Source organism: Aspergillus japonicus, assembly GCF_003184785.1.
Source record: "Aspergillus japonicus CBS 114.51 unplaced genomic scaffold BO86scaffold_1, whole genome shotgun sequence".
In the NCBI taxonomy this organism is placed as follows: Eukaryota; Fungi; Ascomycota; class Eurotiomycetes; order Eurotiales; family Aspergillaceae; genus Aspergillus; species Aspergillus japonicus.
Window position 1 is genome coordinate 709,088 of NW_020291638.1, and position 15,072 is coordinate 724,159.

The 15,072-nt window shown below is 53.4% G+C and overlaps 6 protein-coding genes across 6 annotated transcripts; 4 read left to right on the forward strand and 2 right to left on the reverse strand.

Annotated features, from left to right (window-relative positions):
* Positions 1 to 834: 834 nt before the first annotated feature.
* Positions 835 to 1,350, reverse strand: BO86DRAFT_277982 (nucleotide triphosphate diphosphatase NUDT15; the record flags this gene model as incomplete). Its single annotated transcript, XM_025667290.1, has 1 exon — positions 835 to 1,350. A coding segment is annotated over one exon (516 nt), but the record flags the coding sequence as incomplete, so codon positions are not given.
* A 518-nt stretch (positions 1,351 to 1,868) lies between these two features.
* BO86DRAFT_300104 (putative proline--tRNA ligase AIM10) lies at positions 1,869 to 4,096 on the reverse strand (the record flags this gene model as incomplete). Its single annotated transcript, XM_025667443.1, has 7 exons — positions 1,869 to 3,247; positions 3,298 to 3,427; positions 3,480 to 3,559; positions 3,620 to 3,710; positions 3,760 to 3,803; positions 3,858 to 3,936; positions 3,992 to 4,096. 7 exons carry the CDS (start codon positions 4,094 to 4,096, stop codon positions 1,869 to 1,871), a joined length of 1,908 nt encoding a protein of 635 aa, XP_025533391.1.
* Positions 4,097 to 4,358: 262 nt separating this feature from the next.
* Positions 4,359 to 8,017, forward strand: BO86DRAFT_384592 (RNA-binding ribosome biosynthesis protein MAK21). Its single transcript, XM_025670919.1, has 4 exons — positions 4,359 to 5,246; positions 5,298 to 6,424; positions 6,475 to 7,015; positions 7,069 to 8,017. The coding sequence occupies exons 1-4, from the start codon at positions 4,401 to 4,403 to the stop codon at positions 7,966 to 7,968; spliced, it is 3,414 nt and encodes a 1,137-aa protein (XP_025533392.1). The 5' UTR covers positions 4,359 to 4,400; the 3' UTR covers positions 7,969 to 8,017.
* Positions 8,018 to 9,325: 1,308 nt separating this feature from the next.
* BO86DRAFT_4470 (putative neutral amino acid permease) lies at positions 9,326 to 11,487 on the forward strand. Its single transcript, XM_025676557.1, has 6 exons — positions 9,326 to 9,459; positions 9,524 to 9,828; positions 9,894 to 10,010; positions 10,067 to 10,213; positions 10,267 to 11,190; positions 11,317 to 11,487. The coding sequence occupies exons 2-6, from the start codon at positions 9,628 to 9,630 to the stop codon at positions 11,395 to 11,397; spliced, it is 1,470 nt and encodes a 489-aa protein (XP_025533393.1). The 5' UTR covers positions 9,326 to 9,459; positions 9,524 to 9,627; the 3' UTR covers positions 11,398 to 11,487.
* A 1,127-nt stretch (positions 11,488 to 12,614) lies between these two features.
* Positions 12,615 to 13,178, forward strand: BO86DRAFT_394297 (uncharacterized protein; the record flags this gene model as incomplete). Its single annotated transcript, XM_025673188.1, has 1 exon — positions 12,615 to 13,178. The coding sequence occupies one exon, from the start codon at positions 12,615 to 12,617 to the stop codon at positions 13,176 to 13,178; it is 564 nt and encodes a 187-aa protein (XP_025533394.1).
* Positions 13,179 to 14,048: 870 nt separating this feature from the next.
* On the forward strand, positions 14,049 to 14,966 carry BO86DRAFT_327880 (uncharacterized protein; the record flags this gene model as incomplete). The annotated part of the gene is made up of 1 exon (XM_025668621.1): positions 14,049 to 14,966. One exon carries the CDS (start codon positions 14,049 to 14,051, stop codon positions 14,871 to 14,873), a length of 825 nt encoding a protein of 274 aa, XP_025533395.1. The 3' UTR covers positions 14,874 to 14,966.
* Between the last annotated feature and the right edge of the window lie 106 nt (positions 14,967 to 15,072).

The following is a 15,072-nucleotide window of genomic DNA, read 5'->3' on the forward strand; positions in this document are numbered from 1 at the left end:
TTGGGGAGATGATGGGGATTTTGGGGATTTTGGGGATTTTGGGGAAGTGGTTTCCCAAATCAGACCACTGCCATCCGTTTTCAATAACATAACTTTGACCTCATTCAAACTTGGCCCATAGTTGAGTGGAGCTCTTTTCGCAAGTTGAGCGTCTATAGTAATCTTTCAAGAAGCTCTTGAAGCATAAAGCGCTGCGACTGATCCCATTTGCACGGCCTATTTCAGGGGGGTTTGTTTTCTTCGCAGTGAAGTGCTACCGCGAGGGCTGCATGGCAGAACCAAAGCTGCGGCTTTCTCTTCTGCTCTCACCAAAGAAAAAAGGTAGGGGTTGCTGGTCCGTGAAGGTGACTGATTAGAAATTCGTTCTATAGTTCTAGCACCCTACCCTGCTGCGTCGAGCTGGCAAAAAAGTAATGCCTTGCAGGGCTTGAAGTATACACAAGCAGGCACTCGATACATGCGAAATGTTCCAGCATTTCAATAGGCATACAATATGCAAACTTATAAGATGGGTAAATGGTACAAGTATGTACAAAAGAAAAGGCGCCGGTGCTGTACTGAGAAGTCAAGTAGATGGGTTCATTGTGCACCCATTGTGTCAGTCAATGCATTGCTTACTCACCGTCCAGAACATAAAATCAACTCGTGGAGCGAAGTAAATGTCCAAAGTCTAAAAGTACAAAACACCAAAGGAAAACAGATTAAATCATAAAAAGAAATCCCATTACTGTATCAGAAAAACCATAATATCCATAATCTCATCCCCCTAGTCATCATCATCATCATCATCATCATCATCATCTACCGATCCTCCTCCCACCCCATCAACAACTGATACTCCTGCAACGGCAACCAATACTGCTGCTGCCGAAAGAGGTTCATCAGCGGCAAGAACAGCGGGTGTTCAACTCGGGGGGCCAACGCCCCCGCGGGATTTCCAGCAGTGAGGGTTGCACGCTTCTGCGCTTCGGCCTCCTCCTGCAGCCGATACCAGCGCGTGACCTCCTCCCACTCCACCCAGCGCCACTCGCGGCACTTGTCGGGCTCCATGACGGGCGGCGGGGCCCGGCAGTCCTCGCGCCGCGCCGGCGTGCACCCCATGTAGATGGTGATGTAGTGCTTGTTCTCGGCCGCCATCACGTCGTTGGTGGCCGTCAGGAAGCGGAGCCGCGAGACGGGGAGGCCGGTTTCCTCGAGGACCTCGCGGGCGGCGCACGCCGCCCACGTCTCGCCGGGCTCCAGGTGGCCCCCGGGCAGGGCCCAGGTGCCGGCGCCGTGGCTGCCTTTGCGTTCGCCGAGCAGGACTTGGTTGGCGCGCCCGAAGATGAGGACCGCGATGCCTACGCGGGGCACGGTGGTTACCGCTGGCGGGGCGGTGGTGGTGGGGTGGGGGGTTGGTGTTGTGGACATGGTTGTTGGGAATTTTTGTGGTTGCGTGTGTGTGTGTGGAGGTGTGTGGAGGTGGATTAGTTGTGGGTTGATCGAGTGATGCTGATCGGTCACGTATCGATGAACCGAATCAATCAAAAGGATTGGTCGCCTTATATAGTTGAGGTTTAGTGAATCTTTCCAGGCACGGCGAACAATCCCCGTCGGTGCCAAGAGTTCAATAGTTTCAGGCAAACTGCCTAAAACTTCTTTATCCCCTGACCTTTGAACGATAGATCTCACCAGTGATCTAAGAAGTTGACTCATCTTCTTTATCGGCGCAGTTAAAAGGAGTGGGGTATAATTTGCGGTCAATCTACTTCTAATTGTTCATTCAATGGTTTTTGTATCTTACAAAGCTCCGTGCCACTCAGCCTCGGGAAGAGCAGCATAGCCCCGATTTTCGATATCTGCATAGCCTGCAACCCACGTGAAAGCGCTTACAATCGCTGCAGCAGAGATTTCACAAACGCCGGAAGAGCCTCAAGTGACACATCCTCACGCACGCTCAGCCGACGGCATTGCACCTCCAAGGTTTGCTGTTTCTTCCATCCCTTACCAACCACAATGATTACCGGGTATCCGATTAGGTCCGCATCGCCGAGCTTCCAGCCCATTTGCTTGTCGCGGTCGTCCAGAATCACGTCCAAGGCTCCAGCACCAGAGCCAGGCGCCACGGTCAGTGCGTCGTAGACCTTCTCCGCTTCCGCCTCGAGCCCCTTGCCCGGCACGACGATGACTTCGTATGGTGCAATGACGCGAGGCCAGTTCAGGCCCTTGCCATCCGCCAGGCTGTCCGCTACCGCAGTGATCATGCGCGAGACGCCAATTCCGTGGCACCCCATCTCCATGGGTACGGTCTGGGGGCCGGACTTGTTGTTGTCGTTGCTCTTGGGCATGGCAGATTGATCGACCATCACGGTGGCCTTGAGGACATCGCTGTAGCGGGTGCCTAGGTGGAATGTGTGACCGAGCTCGACTGCCTTGTGCGTCTGTGCCAGACCCTCGCCGCACTTGGCGCATCGGTCGCCCTCGTGGACCCTCACCAAGTTCAGATGGTTGTTCGTGCCTGGGAAGCGATCCAGCTTCGAGAAATCCACGTCTTCCGCCGTGCAGCCGACCTCCTCCAATGTGTCGGTAAGTGGGGGGCGCTTGTATGCGCGCACGCGCGAGTCGTACAGATCCACGATCCGCGGGCGCTGAGCAGAAGACTTGTGGGACTTGATGTGTGTGGCCCATTGCTGGAGCGGGTTCTCAACGCTGATGTCGATGTCCATCCCAGCGGCGTCGGCGATAGACTTGACGGCGTGCGAGTTAACCTCCCTTTCCACAAGGGCCTCTTGGAGGGTATACTGCGGAAACCAGCACCGCAGCAGCGTGTTCTTGTCTTTCGAGATGGACATCCAAAGGCCGACGGAGACGGCGGGGGTAGCCTCACCGGAGTTTTCACCGGTGTCGAAGCCATGTTTCTGTTGAGCCTGAGGCTGTTCGTCCACGCCAGCGTAAGCCTTTCCATCCGCGAGCTCCTCGTTGTACACATTGTCGCAACTGGTGCAGCTGATGACTGTGTCTTCACCCTTCGCGCTGGGGAAGTGGAACTCGTGACTCAGGCTCCCGCCCATATTACCTGAATCCGCAGCAGCGACCAGATAGGGGATTTTGAGCTCGTCGAAGAGCCGTGTGTAGGCGCCTTTGACAGCTACGTAAGTCTGGAGAGCGGTCTCGGGACTGTAGTCGAACGTGTACATGTCTTTCATGATGAATTCCCGACCGCGAAGAAGACCCTGCCGGGGTCTCTGCTCATCTCTGTATTTTCTCGCTATCTTCATGATTAGACTTGGTCAGCAGGAGTGAGCAAGCTTTACTGACAGATTTGGTATACGCGGACGGGCAGATCTCGGTATGACTTGGTAAGACTTCCGACAAGAGTAGTAATCTCCTCTTCATGGGTGGGCGCGAGGAGAAAGCGTGCTTCTTTGCGGTCAAGGAAACGGAAGACCTGCCGATTGATTAGGGGGAGCTCACAGCTGAGATGATAGCAAGAGGCTTACATCCGATCCCTCCTTGAGGCGTCCCGACTGCTCCCAGAGCTCTTGGGATGATATAGACGACAGTGACACCTTGGATGCGCCTTTTGCCATACATTAGACGTCTCAGTAGGGATGTAAGGATCGTGATGCCGTAGACTTACCGACTGACTGCATGTGCTTATCTATGAGTCTCTCCAGCTTATCCTGCACACGCAACCCCAGTGGCAGCATGTGGAAGATGCCTGCGTACGCCTATGCATTTGATTAGCCCTGTGATTGCCAAAAAGAGACCTGACAGTACCTGTCGCAGGAAGCCACCCCTCACTAGGAGGTCATTTGTGTCCTCTGTGTAGCGTCAGTTCCCTGAACTGTGGTCGATGATCTAATTTAGAGACGTACCTCTTTCACCCTCGACAGGCTTCTTCGTGATACCCCCTGTTGGAATCCAAAAATTGGAGATCCGAGTCCTGCCATCGGTCTGACAGTACGATTAGTTAGATCTTATACAAGCAATGACGGATAATATCTCATACATGGAAGGCGTTTTTAGACGTTCTATACCCGAATTGAGCGACACTAAGGTACACTCGCGGAACTCCGGGAGCCCTGCCCACTATAGGGCGTATGCGCGAGATCATGAAGACGCCGAATCCCGAAGCACAGCCGCAAGGTGTTTTCAACGGGGGAGAGAGATATTCACATCTCCGCTGGCAATGCGCGCATCCCGCAAGAAAGAAGCGCGGTTCTTATCGGCCCAGGCACTAAACCCAATGTGATAGTTAACATGGTCCGAGCGTCGGGCCCAAGCAGTACTACGGCAAATCGGCCCGCCACTTTCTCCGGCGGCCTGGAAAGAAGCGGACCCCCCCATAATTTTTTGGGCGGCAGAAAAAAAGTTGAAGGAGAGCAAGCATTTTGGCCATTCATCCCACCCTGTCAATTATGGCCAAAGGCAATAAGGGCAAAGGCTCCTCCTCTTCTGGAGCGAACAACATCCCTCTAGGTAAGGGTGTTGGTGGCGGTGCTGCCGCCAAAAATCCCACCCCTGCCGCTGAGTCTGTCCCCCAGTTGGAGGAGAGTGCATTCGCCGGCTTGCGACAGAAGATTGAACAGCGCTTGAAGGATCAGAACAACGCCAAGCAGAAGTCGAAGAACGGCAAGGGAAAGACCGCGCCGGTTGATACACCGAAGAAGGACCAGCAGGTTGCGTCGAAACCTCAGCCGAAGCAGGCGCCCGCCGACGATAAGAACAGCAACAAGGGAAAGAAGCGCGATCGCAATGGTGATGTGATTGCTGGGGAGGCGAAGAAGGATATCGGGAAAGGAAAGCCAAAGAACAAGGATGACAGTGACGATGTTCTACGGCAGGAGATTCTGGCCCTTGGGGGTACGGAAGAGGACTTGGATCTCTTGGCCGGTGTCGACTCTGAGTCCGAGGTCGAGGATGCCACCGAGAAGAAACCTAAGGGCAAGTCTGAGGAAGACTCTCTGAGGAAGGAGCTGGCTAGCATGCTGGCTGCCGCAGGCCAGGTGGTTCCCGATGACCTTGAAGACGACGAAGTTGAAGAAGAAGAGGAAGAGGAAGAAGAGGATGCTGAAGAGGACGACGATGAAGAGACTGGTGGCATGGAGCTCGATGCTGAAGACGATGACGAGGACCTGGAAGAGGAAGAAGAAGAGGTCTCAGAGGATGAACTTCCCACGCCAGCCCCGAAGGAGGACAAGAAGGAGAAGGCCGCCAAGCAGGCCGCTGCTGAGAATATCTTCCCCAAGGAGTTCTCCAAACTGGTAAGTCATCTCATCCATGATTCCGGCAAAGCATGCTGACCAGACGATCAGTCCGTTCCTCCGAGGTCCGACTGGTTCATGATCGAACTCCCAACCATTGCGAAGAAGGAATCGAGCCCTGTTGCCCGCCACCTCATCGAGCGTTTCCACACTTACGCAAATTCGCTTCTCGAAAAGGAGGCTAAAGAATACGCTGATGCGCAAGCAGCTTCTGCCTCTTCGTCGCACAAGTTCTACAGTACTATCATGTCCACTGGTACGCTCAGCGATAAGATCTCCGCTTTGACGCTTGCCGTACAAGAATCGCCTCTTCACAACACCAAGGCTCTGGAGAACTTGATTGCCCTCGGAAAGAAGCGCAGTCGTGCCCAGGCCGTTGAAGTTCTTCGGTCGCTCAAAGATATGTTCGCCCAGGGAACCATCTTGCCCGGCGATCGCCGACTCCGGGCTTTCGCCAACCAGCCATCGCTTGTGGCTGCCTTGCAAGGTGTGAGCAACCGCTGGTCTGAAGGAGATGCTCTTCCCAATGGTCTTCAGAAAAGCCACCTGATTGTCTGGGCCTACGAGCATTTCCTAAAGGATCAGTACTTCGAGGTTCTCAAGATTCTCGAAGTCTGGTGCAACGACGAGATCGATTTCTCTCGCTCGCGCGCTGTCAGCTACGTCTACGAACTGTTGAAGGAGAAACCTGAGCAGGAGACGAATCTGTTGCGTCTGTTGGTGAATAAGCTTGGTGATACGTCTAAGAAGATTGCCTCGCGGGCGTCTTACCTACTTTTGCAACTTGAACAGGCGCATCCTCTCATGAAGTCCACGATTATTTCAGCTGTTGAGGAGGTCCTCTTCCGGCCCGGTCAAAGCCAGCACGCCAAGTACTACGCTATCATTTCACTAAACCAGACGGTTCTGAGTCTCAAGGAGGAGAAGGTCGCTGAGAAGTTGCTCGACATCTACTTCGCCCTCTTCGTTTCTCTATTGAAGCCTGCCAAGGAAGACAAGGGCAAGGGATACAAGGGCAAGAGGAATGGCAAATTCGGAAATAAGGGCAAGGGCAAGAGCAAGGGCAAGGACGACGACAAGGGTCAGGCGCAAACTGAAGAGATGCAAGACAAGTTGACCTCGGCGGTCCTGACCGGTGTGAACCGAGCTTATCCCTTTACCAGCTCCGACAGTGAACGGTATGTCCTATATCCTCTGTGAATCATGACAAAGCTAATGCAGAAATCAGCCTGACGAAGCACCTCGGCACTCTTTTCCGCATCACGCACTCTTCCAATTTCAACACGAGTATTCAGGCTCTCATGCTGATCCAGCAATTGACGGCCTCCCACCAAGTCGGTGCGGATCGCTTCTACCGGACTCTGTACGAATCTCTGCTCGATCCTCGCCTGGCAACGTCCTCCAAGCAATCCCTTTACCTCAACCTGTTGTTCAAGTCCCTGAAGAATGACTTGAACACTCGCCGTGTCAAGGCCTTTGTCAAACGTCTCCTTCAGATCCTCGGAATGCACCAGCCCGCATTCATCTGTGGTGTCTTCTACTTGATTCGTGAGCTGGAGAAGACGTTCCCCGATCTCCGCGCCTTGTTTGACCAGCCCGAGCTGAACGAAGACGATGAGGAGGAAGTCTTCCGGGACGTTCCTGACGAGGACGATGAGCCTCAAGAACAGCCTGAAGAGACTAAACCCGAGAAGCCGTCTACTCGCTACGACCCCCGCAAAAGAGACCCCGAGCACAGCAACGCCGACCGCACGTGTCTCTGGGAACTTGTACGTATAGCTATTTGACCATGATTCTGCAATCGCTGACTTTCGACTTCTAGCTGCCCTACCTGTCTCACTTCCATCCCTCTGTCTCGGTCAACGCGGCTCATTTACTCGATCACCAGGTGATGAGCGGACAGCCCGACTTGACTATCCATACTCTCACTCACTTCCTCGACCGTTTCGTTTACCGTACTCCGAAGGCAGCTGCGGCCACCCGTGGAGCCTCGATCATGCAGCCTCTTGCCGGCAGCGACGCCAAGGACCGCCTTGTTGCCGCCGTCAAGACTGGCGCGCAGCTGCCGCTCAACTCGGAAGCCTTCTGGAAGAAGAAGGCGGAAGATGTGGCGGCGGAGGAAGTCTTCTTCCACGAGTACTTCAACCGGGTCGGCAAGGGCCAGGAGAAGGACAAGGCTCGCAAGAAGAAGGCCGACAAGGATGCGGGTGACGAGGACGAGGACGGCGAGCTCAGCGACGCCGAGTCCGAGATCTGGAAGGCCCTGGTGGACTCTCGGCCCGACCTGGAAGCTGGCGTCAGCGACGACGACGACCTGGATCTGGACGACTTGGAGTCTGCCTACGACCAGAGCGACGAGGAAGATGCCGGCGGTGACGATGAGGTGGAGATCAACCTCGACTCGGACGACGAGATGGAGGACATCGACGAGGTCCCCGCCCCGGCCAAGAAGACGAAGAAGGCCAAGGCAGAGGAGGAGCCCTCGGACGACGAGGATGCGTTCGACATGGACGTCTCGGACGAGGAGGCGTTCATCGACAGCGACGAAGAGCTGCCGTCGGACGTGGAGCTCGATGCCCACCTGCCGACTTCGTCCAAGGGCGAGAAGGAGAAGGACAAGAACAGCGAGCGCAAGAAGCGGCGCAAGCTCAAGCACCTGCCTACCTTCGCGTCGATGGAGGATTATGCGGCCCTGCTGGCCGGGGAAGACGAGGGTATGTGAAACCCACTTTCTTGTTGTATTTAGTCAATCGCATCCTGCAGATACCACAAAAGCTCTATGTAGTATTTCATTTACTTTCACATCTTTCACATGGAGGGGGGGGGGTATCATCAGCGAGACGTAAACAATCATATGCACTTCATTTGAACAGTGAGTGACAGTAGAGACGGTCTAGAATTGCAGACCCGGTGGCAGTTCCAGCCACTAGGGCGAAATTGTGGCGCTGCGCATCACCCACCCGGTCGGGGCAGATGACATCATAGCGTTCAGCCACACTCGGGCCAGTTTTTCTTCCCAGCCAAACTTCATCTGCTCGATTCGGACATCCCCGACTCCCGGGCGAGTAACCTGGTTGTCTGGGAGGCGTGAGTGCATGGAAAAACATGGTAAGGTCCGATATCTCACACGTGGAATGGGCGATGTGAACAAACAACAACCTTGGAAGCACGCCATCAACTAGCGCATAGCGTGCTCGAGGTTAATTCGAGGTCCAACTTCAGTCTGCCCCTCTTCCTACTTTTCCATTTTTCCATTTTTCCATTTTTTTTTTTTCTCTTTGATGCAGCCCTGGTCAGCAGAGATTTCTGATAGGCTCCACTATGGACTGGGATTAAAATCCTTTGAAAGAGTATTGGAGCAATGATCGCATGATGCGCTTTGCACAGTCGATGTTGGTATCGTTGGAATGCGGTTGCAGCAGAAGAAGTATTGAGATTGCGAATCAAGCATAAATTAATATCTCTGCACGAGCAATGCCAGTGGAATGTCAACCGGCCGAATGCGGGGCGGAGGGCAGACTAAGAAGGAAATCGACATTGATCGGGTCCATCCGCCCCAGAGAGCGTCCGACAACTGGTGTGGAGCGGGGAATTGCCGAGTGCGGCGGGCGGGGAGGAAACTGTACCGAGTACTGTAGTTTGAGCACTATGGAGAAGAGAAACCGTTGCTGGAAGTTCTTGTTACTCGATATACTCAGGCCAATTACAGCGAATGTTATTACTATAACAATCCTCAACAGTTCCAAACCCTACTATGGAACCCAATTGCCAATGTTCAGCCATACATACTGCAGTATATTGTCGTTGTTCCGCCGGATGGGCTGCTACGTCATCTCATGAAAGCAGAACTTCCGAGTCCGTCGCTGCGCAATCCGAACAGGGAACAACCTTAGTTAGGATCGGAGATTGCAACCAGTCTTTCTTTCATCTCTTTGCTCATTGATTGACTGCTTGGGAACTTTCTGCCTGTTCCTTCGGGGCTAGCCTAGCCTTCACCCGGGGGGATCGGCGCACTCTCTTGTCTGTCTTTCTGTCCGTTTGCCTGTCAGTGGGTGGAAAGATTTCAGCTGCTCAGCTCTTTCATCTTTCCTGCGCAATCTCTACTTCCCACACTCTGACAACTTCCTTCTGGCTTTCAGTTCCTCATAAGAGTGCTGTTTCCATTGCATGTCAGTCACTGACTGAGTCAGTCAGTTATTCTTCTCAGTCTAAGGTAAGTTTCCCCACACTCTACCCATGTGCTGATGCCCCCGACTAAGCATTTGCCCAACAACCAGCCTCTTCCCCTCAAAGCGCAGTACATGCCTCCGAAGGTTTCCCTCCTATTTTCAGCTTCCATCCTCGCTCACTCCCTACACCAGCGGCTTGTCCGCTCCATAAAATGGCGGAGTCCACCGTCCCCGACCCCACGGGCCGCTCCTCTGTCCCCGAGCACAGTCTGACCGACGAGACGAAACATGCGGACCTCGAGAGCCAGAAATTACAGCCCGGCTCCAGCTCGGACTCCGAAGGGGAAGTGGGCAGACAAATCCAACTGGAGGCAGAGAACTCGATCAAATATCGCACATGTAGTTGGCAAAAGGTGCGTGGCCGCAAAGCTATAGCTGGGAAGTGAAGACTCGTGCTAATATGAGCCCTGATTCCTAGACGGCGGCGCTGCTCTTCTCCGAGTATATCTGTCTGGCCATCATGTCCTTCCCCTGGTCCTACTCCGTTCTGGGGTTAGTACCTGGGTTGATCCTGACAGTGTTTATTGCAATGACTGTGCTGTATACCTCGTTGATCATTTGGTACGTTCCATAAACTGAAGCGCGCCGCAGGTTATCGCTCACATATTTAGGCGTTTCTGTCTGCGGCATCCGCACGTACGTGATGTGTGCGACATCGGGCAGATGATTTTCTGGGACTCGAAGGTGGTCTGGTACTTGACGGCTGTCATGTTCCTGCTGAACAATACCTTCATTCAGGTAGAGAAATGTCGCATGGCAAATTCCCAGATTTGAAAACTAACTAGCACTAGGGCCTTCATTGCCTCGTTGGTGCAGAATATCTTAACACGATCACCGGACATGGAGCCTGTACAATCGTCTTCTCCGTCGTGACGGCGGTCATCTCGTTCGTTTGCTCCCTCCCGCGGACCTTCGATGCGCTCTCCAAAGTGGCCACCCTCTCCGCGTTCACCACTTTCATTTCGGTGATGCTCGCCCTGATCTTCTCCGCCATCGAAGACCACCCGGCCGGCTACACTCCGGCCAAGGGCGACCCCATTGTGACCGCTGTGCCTGTGGCCGGTACCACCTTCGTCTCGGGCGTCAGCGCGTTCCTCAACATCAGTTACACCTTCATCGGCCAGATCACGCTTCCGAGCTTCATCGCTGAGATGCGCGAGCCCAAGGACTTCTGGAAGTCCGTCACCGCCGTCACCATCGCTGAGATCATCGTCTTCTCCCTCGTCGGCGCCATCGTGTACGCCTACACCGGTAATCAATACATTACCTCCCCCGCATTTGGCTCCCTTGGCAACGAGACCTACAAGAAGGTCTCCTTCTCTTTTATGATCCCGACCCTCGTGTTTCTGGGTGTCTTGTACGCCTCCGTCTCTGCTCGCTTCCTCTTCTTCCGCCTCTTCGACGGCACCCGCCACAAGGGCAACCACACCGTCGTCGGCTGGGCCGCCTGGGCCGGGATTCTGTGTTGTCTGTGGATCGCCGCCTTCATCATCGCCGAGGTCATCCCCTTCTTCTCCGACCTCGAATCCATCATGAGCGCCCTGTTCGATTCGTTCTTCGGGTTCATCTTCTGGGGCACGGCGTACCTGCGCATGCGCCGCGAGGAATTCGGGCCGGGGTTCTATAAGAATCGAGGGTGGAAGGGCTGGTTGGGTTTCTTTGTGAATGTCGGGTTGATTCTCGCGGGGCTGTTCTTCTTGGGACCGGGTACTTATGTAGGTTCATATCCTCCTGCCTCCCCCTTTTTTTTTCTCGTCCCTCCTTTGCCCCGTCCTTGGAACCGCGCAGTTCATCACCCATCACGCCTATTCTCCGCAGAAGAAAAACTAACATTCAAACAGGCCTCCATCGAAAGTGTGATCATCAGCTACCGAGAAGGAACAGTCGGGAGTCCATTCTCATGTGCGGACACAGGCTTGTAAAAATAGAGCAGAAAGCGGATGCAAAGATGCAGAGATGCGGAAATGCAGAACCCAACCTAACATGAACCTTTATTTGTTCAAGCTACTTCAACCCTTGAGTGGGTTACGACCTGATTCACCAGCCGCCACCCCTCTCCCACATATCCAGGCTGTTTTGTGGGGGTTTTCTTCCGATTTATATGGGTAATGTTGAAATGATGTGCCATTCCCCACTTTTTTTTTCCACTCCTTTTTGTGTATGTATCTTCTTTCCTGGGGCGGCGGGCGAGGGGCATGAAGACAGAATGACGAACTATACTCTTTTCTTTAATGTTTGCATGGGGTGTTTTGGCTATCATCCTTGGGTCTGCATGTTCCTTTTTGAAAGAGGGTTCGGGGGATGGAGTTTCCTGCGACCCAAGATGCGGTATGATTCAACCCTTACGAAGGGTAAGGGAGAGGCTTATCTGCTATGAGTGTATGCAGTGTCTTTGCAAGACAATGTAAAGCATTGATTAATGATGCCAAAAAGAAATGTAACCACTTGCGCAAAGGTTTAAAATAAATCTTTGTGAGCAAAAAAAGACTGGTGGCAGAGTTAAGGCCCTCTCTACGTACTTTGCTTGAAAGTTGACTTGATTTTTATGCATGATTTGTAAGCTACCTATGCATTAATTGACAGCCGGGAATGCATAATGAACATCGATCTACTTGACTTCAATACAGCCAGCACCTTGTTCTTTAGTACTTCATGTTACAGGTTCGAGGGCTAGAACTAAGATACTGGTGGTATTGAATATATCCCAAGCCAAGCACCTACCCAGACCAGCGACCCCCTACTTCTTGCTTGTCTCAACCAGAGCGCAAGAGCCTCGATACTGCCCACCCAGCCTCCATCTCCGCGGGTCGGATGGCGGGGAACTATATATTCTGACTCCTTTTTCGAGAGGGCTCCGATAATTTGATCCTGATCCAACCTTCTTGCCATCTGCCTTTTTTTGGACCCTGTTCTTGACTTTCGTGATTATCTTTCCCACTTCATGCTTCCACAGTTCCCCCCCCCCTACTCATCAGCAAAAATCTTCCTTAATGTTGATGATGATGATCATGGTGGTGTCCATGAGTATGGCGCTTGCGCAGGGTCAAGTGCGGTGCTGCTACAGCCGAGGCCTTGTAGCCAGCGCTCTAGATCCGTGTTAATTCTGTGATTTATTTCATGGAAGGGGGCCAAAAGAAAGATGGATCAAATGAAGGATGCCTGCCATCTTACCGGCGTTGCAGAAGAAGCAGAAGAAGAAGAAGAAGAAGAAGAAGAAGAAGAAGAAGAAGAAGAAGAAGAAGAAGAAGAAGAAGAAGAACAAGAAGAAGAAGAGAACATGGCCGCCGCCCGAACCGAAGACGAAGCCGTCGCGACGACAGCCATCACCCCGGGCGAAGAAGCTGAATCAGTGGTCGTCCGCCCCCTCGCGTTGGTGCCATACACAAAGCCGGGACTTGGCGCGGTGGCCACCGGGGGCCGGCTGAAGAGCTCACAGCGGCCGTCACCACCACTGCTGCTAAACAGCCACGCTTCGCAGCGACTCACCGTGGCACATTTGGCCGCGCAGGCGCTGGCATCGGCGAATCCGGAGCCAAACGTCAGTGCTGCACTGCTGAAGAAGGCAATCGTGTTGGGGGAACCGATGCTGCTTGGGGAGGAGGAGGAGGAGGAGGAGGAGGAGGGTGACGCGCTGTCAGTGAGGGTTGTGGTTGTTGTTGTTGTCGCCGCGATGGTGAACCAGCATGCGAGCAGGGTGAAATGAGAGAGCTGGATGGGGAAGTGCATTGTTGGTTGGTTGATTGGGTGAGGCTCGGTTTTGTTGGCGGTGGGTGGAGGTGAGTGTTGTGTTGTTGTTTTCGTCGGGGGGGCTACAATTCCTAGAGCCTTCAGCGGCAGGGGGGAAATGATATTTTTCACTTTTCTTTTCGGTTCTTCGATGCTTACCCGTCCACTTAATAACGTGGATGGTCTTGTGATCACGAGGAATAGGGGGTTTACCCATATGCCCGGGGAGGGCTGAATGGAGAGTCATCATACAGGCTTTCGGGAGCATACTTGTATCTGAAAGCAAGTAATATACAGACATGGCCCCTTCGTTCTGGGGTGTTCTTGTTCGTCACGATGCGGTTTCAAGGAGGACAAATACCACTATGCGCATAGCGAACTCGGACATCGGCCGTCGGGGCTTAACGCTTCTACTGTCGGAGATTGCAGATTGCCTAGTGATAGGGTTCGGGCGGTGCGCTAGGGCTCCATAAGGCTTAAGCATTTACCCTGTCCCACATAGTGGAGACTCTAAGGGCGAATCGACCTGCCACTATCGAGTCTATTGACAGTCCGGTCCCTTCGCACTATCAGGTACAAATTTGCGAGACCCCGTAGATCAATAAACCGGCGGCGCTAGGGGCCAATGGTCCGGTATGGCAAAGACGACCCTTGGGAGGGGGTTCTGCCGACGAAGGGGGCGTATGATCAGGAGGCATATATACATATAATAATACCATTTGGGAAGAAATGAGAAAGAATCCAACACGACTGATCACTTGGACAGCAAACAAAGTACCACCTCAACAGAGATTGGTTTGGTGTCATCATCAGGCTCCTGACAGTCGTTTAATCCACCGTGCAAAAGATGAAGTTCATAAACACCATCCTCACACTTTTTGTTTTCATCCGAACCATGCACTGCGCGCCGGTGTCGAGTGCATATGAGGCACTATTCTTCTATTATGCCTACCAAATTGACGCTGCGGCGGCCGCCCGGGCCGCAGCAGACGGGGTCCCGTGGACGCAAACGATCGGCCAGAGATGCATAGGGGCCGACTGCAGCTTTGTGGCCTTTGTCCAGTCGATTATGAAAGAAGACGCAGCCGCAGAGCTGACACCCACCGCGTTGGGGGACACCACGTCTCCGAACGTCTACAACACGGCGCAAGATATCATCGAGAACTGGAATTATGATTACAAGCAACTGGTCGCCGACAACATCATCACGGGGAAAAACAAACCCTGGTCCGTCATGATCACGGCCATCGTGGACAAGGTCCAGGCCGCCCGCGCGGTGGTTCCGTCAGCGGACCTGGTTCAGAAATGCACCACAGCGTTGCGGTGGGCGCAGGCCGCGCGCCTGACGGATATGGTTGGGGATGTGATGGCGGACCCCTTGACGGGCGAGCGCACCAAGGCGTTCATAGCCGAATTCAAAGATGTCGACCTTGAAGCCATCACGCGAACGCTGGGAACCGACCAAACCGACAGCGAAAGCCGCGCGATCGAATTTCTGGATTTGGATTACGAAGGTATGGCCGGTGGGGACGCAGACCAATTAGCAAAGTTCATGGCGTGGACCGAAACGACCCCGTCCAAGAAAGAGTTTCCCAGCTACAGGAGGCATCGAGAATGGGCGTTGCTCTATGATGAGAAGGCGACAGTAATGGAGACAGGATGTTCAAATTGAGGGTCTTGCGGTCTTGGTGCATGATGTATGCATGTACTGTACTGTGCCGAATAGTGTCCATGTATTGGCGGGTTCAAGTCGGCAAACCGTCCACTAGGAGTAGTTATAGGTTATTAGTGAGAAGTTGCAGCTCGTTCTCGCATCAAGAAAGAAGGGTTTTGTACAATCGACGTGGCACAACCTACTACTATTTAGTGAC

What these genes read in the sequence shown, in the direction of transcription:
- BO86DRAFT_384592 (XM_025670919.1), top strand. Translation starts at nt 4,401, where the DNA reads ATGGCCAAAGGCAATAAGGGCAAAGGCTCCTCCTCTTCTGGAGCGAAC. An exon ending in ACCAGCTCCGACAGTGAACG is followed by an intron (nt 6,425 to 6,474) that starts GTATGTCCTATA and finishes TGCAGAAATCAG; the next exon opens with CCTGACGAAGCACCTCGGCA. An exon ending in GCACGTGTCTCTGGGAACTT is followed by an intron (nt 7,016 to 7,068) that starts GTACGTATAGCT and finishes TTCGACTTCTAG; the next exon opens with CTGCCCTACCTGTCTCACTT.
- BO86DRAFT_4470 (XM_025676557.1), top strand. Translation starts at nt 9,628, where the DNA reads ATGGCGGAGTCCACCGTCCCCGACCCCACGGGCCGCTCCTCTGTCCCC. An exon ending in CAGTGTTTATTGCAATGACT is followed by an intron (nt 10,011 to 10,066) that starts GTGCTGTATACC and finishes AGCGCGCCGCAG; the next exon opens with GTTATCGCTCACATATTTAG. An exon ending in TCTTGGGACCGGGTACTTAT is followed by an intron (nt 11,191 to 11,316) that starts GTAGGTTCATAT and finishes ACATTCAAACAG; the next exon opens with GCCTCCATCGAAAGTGTGAT.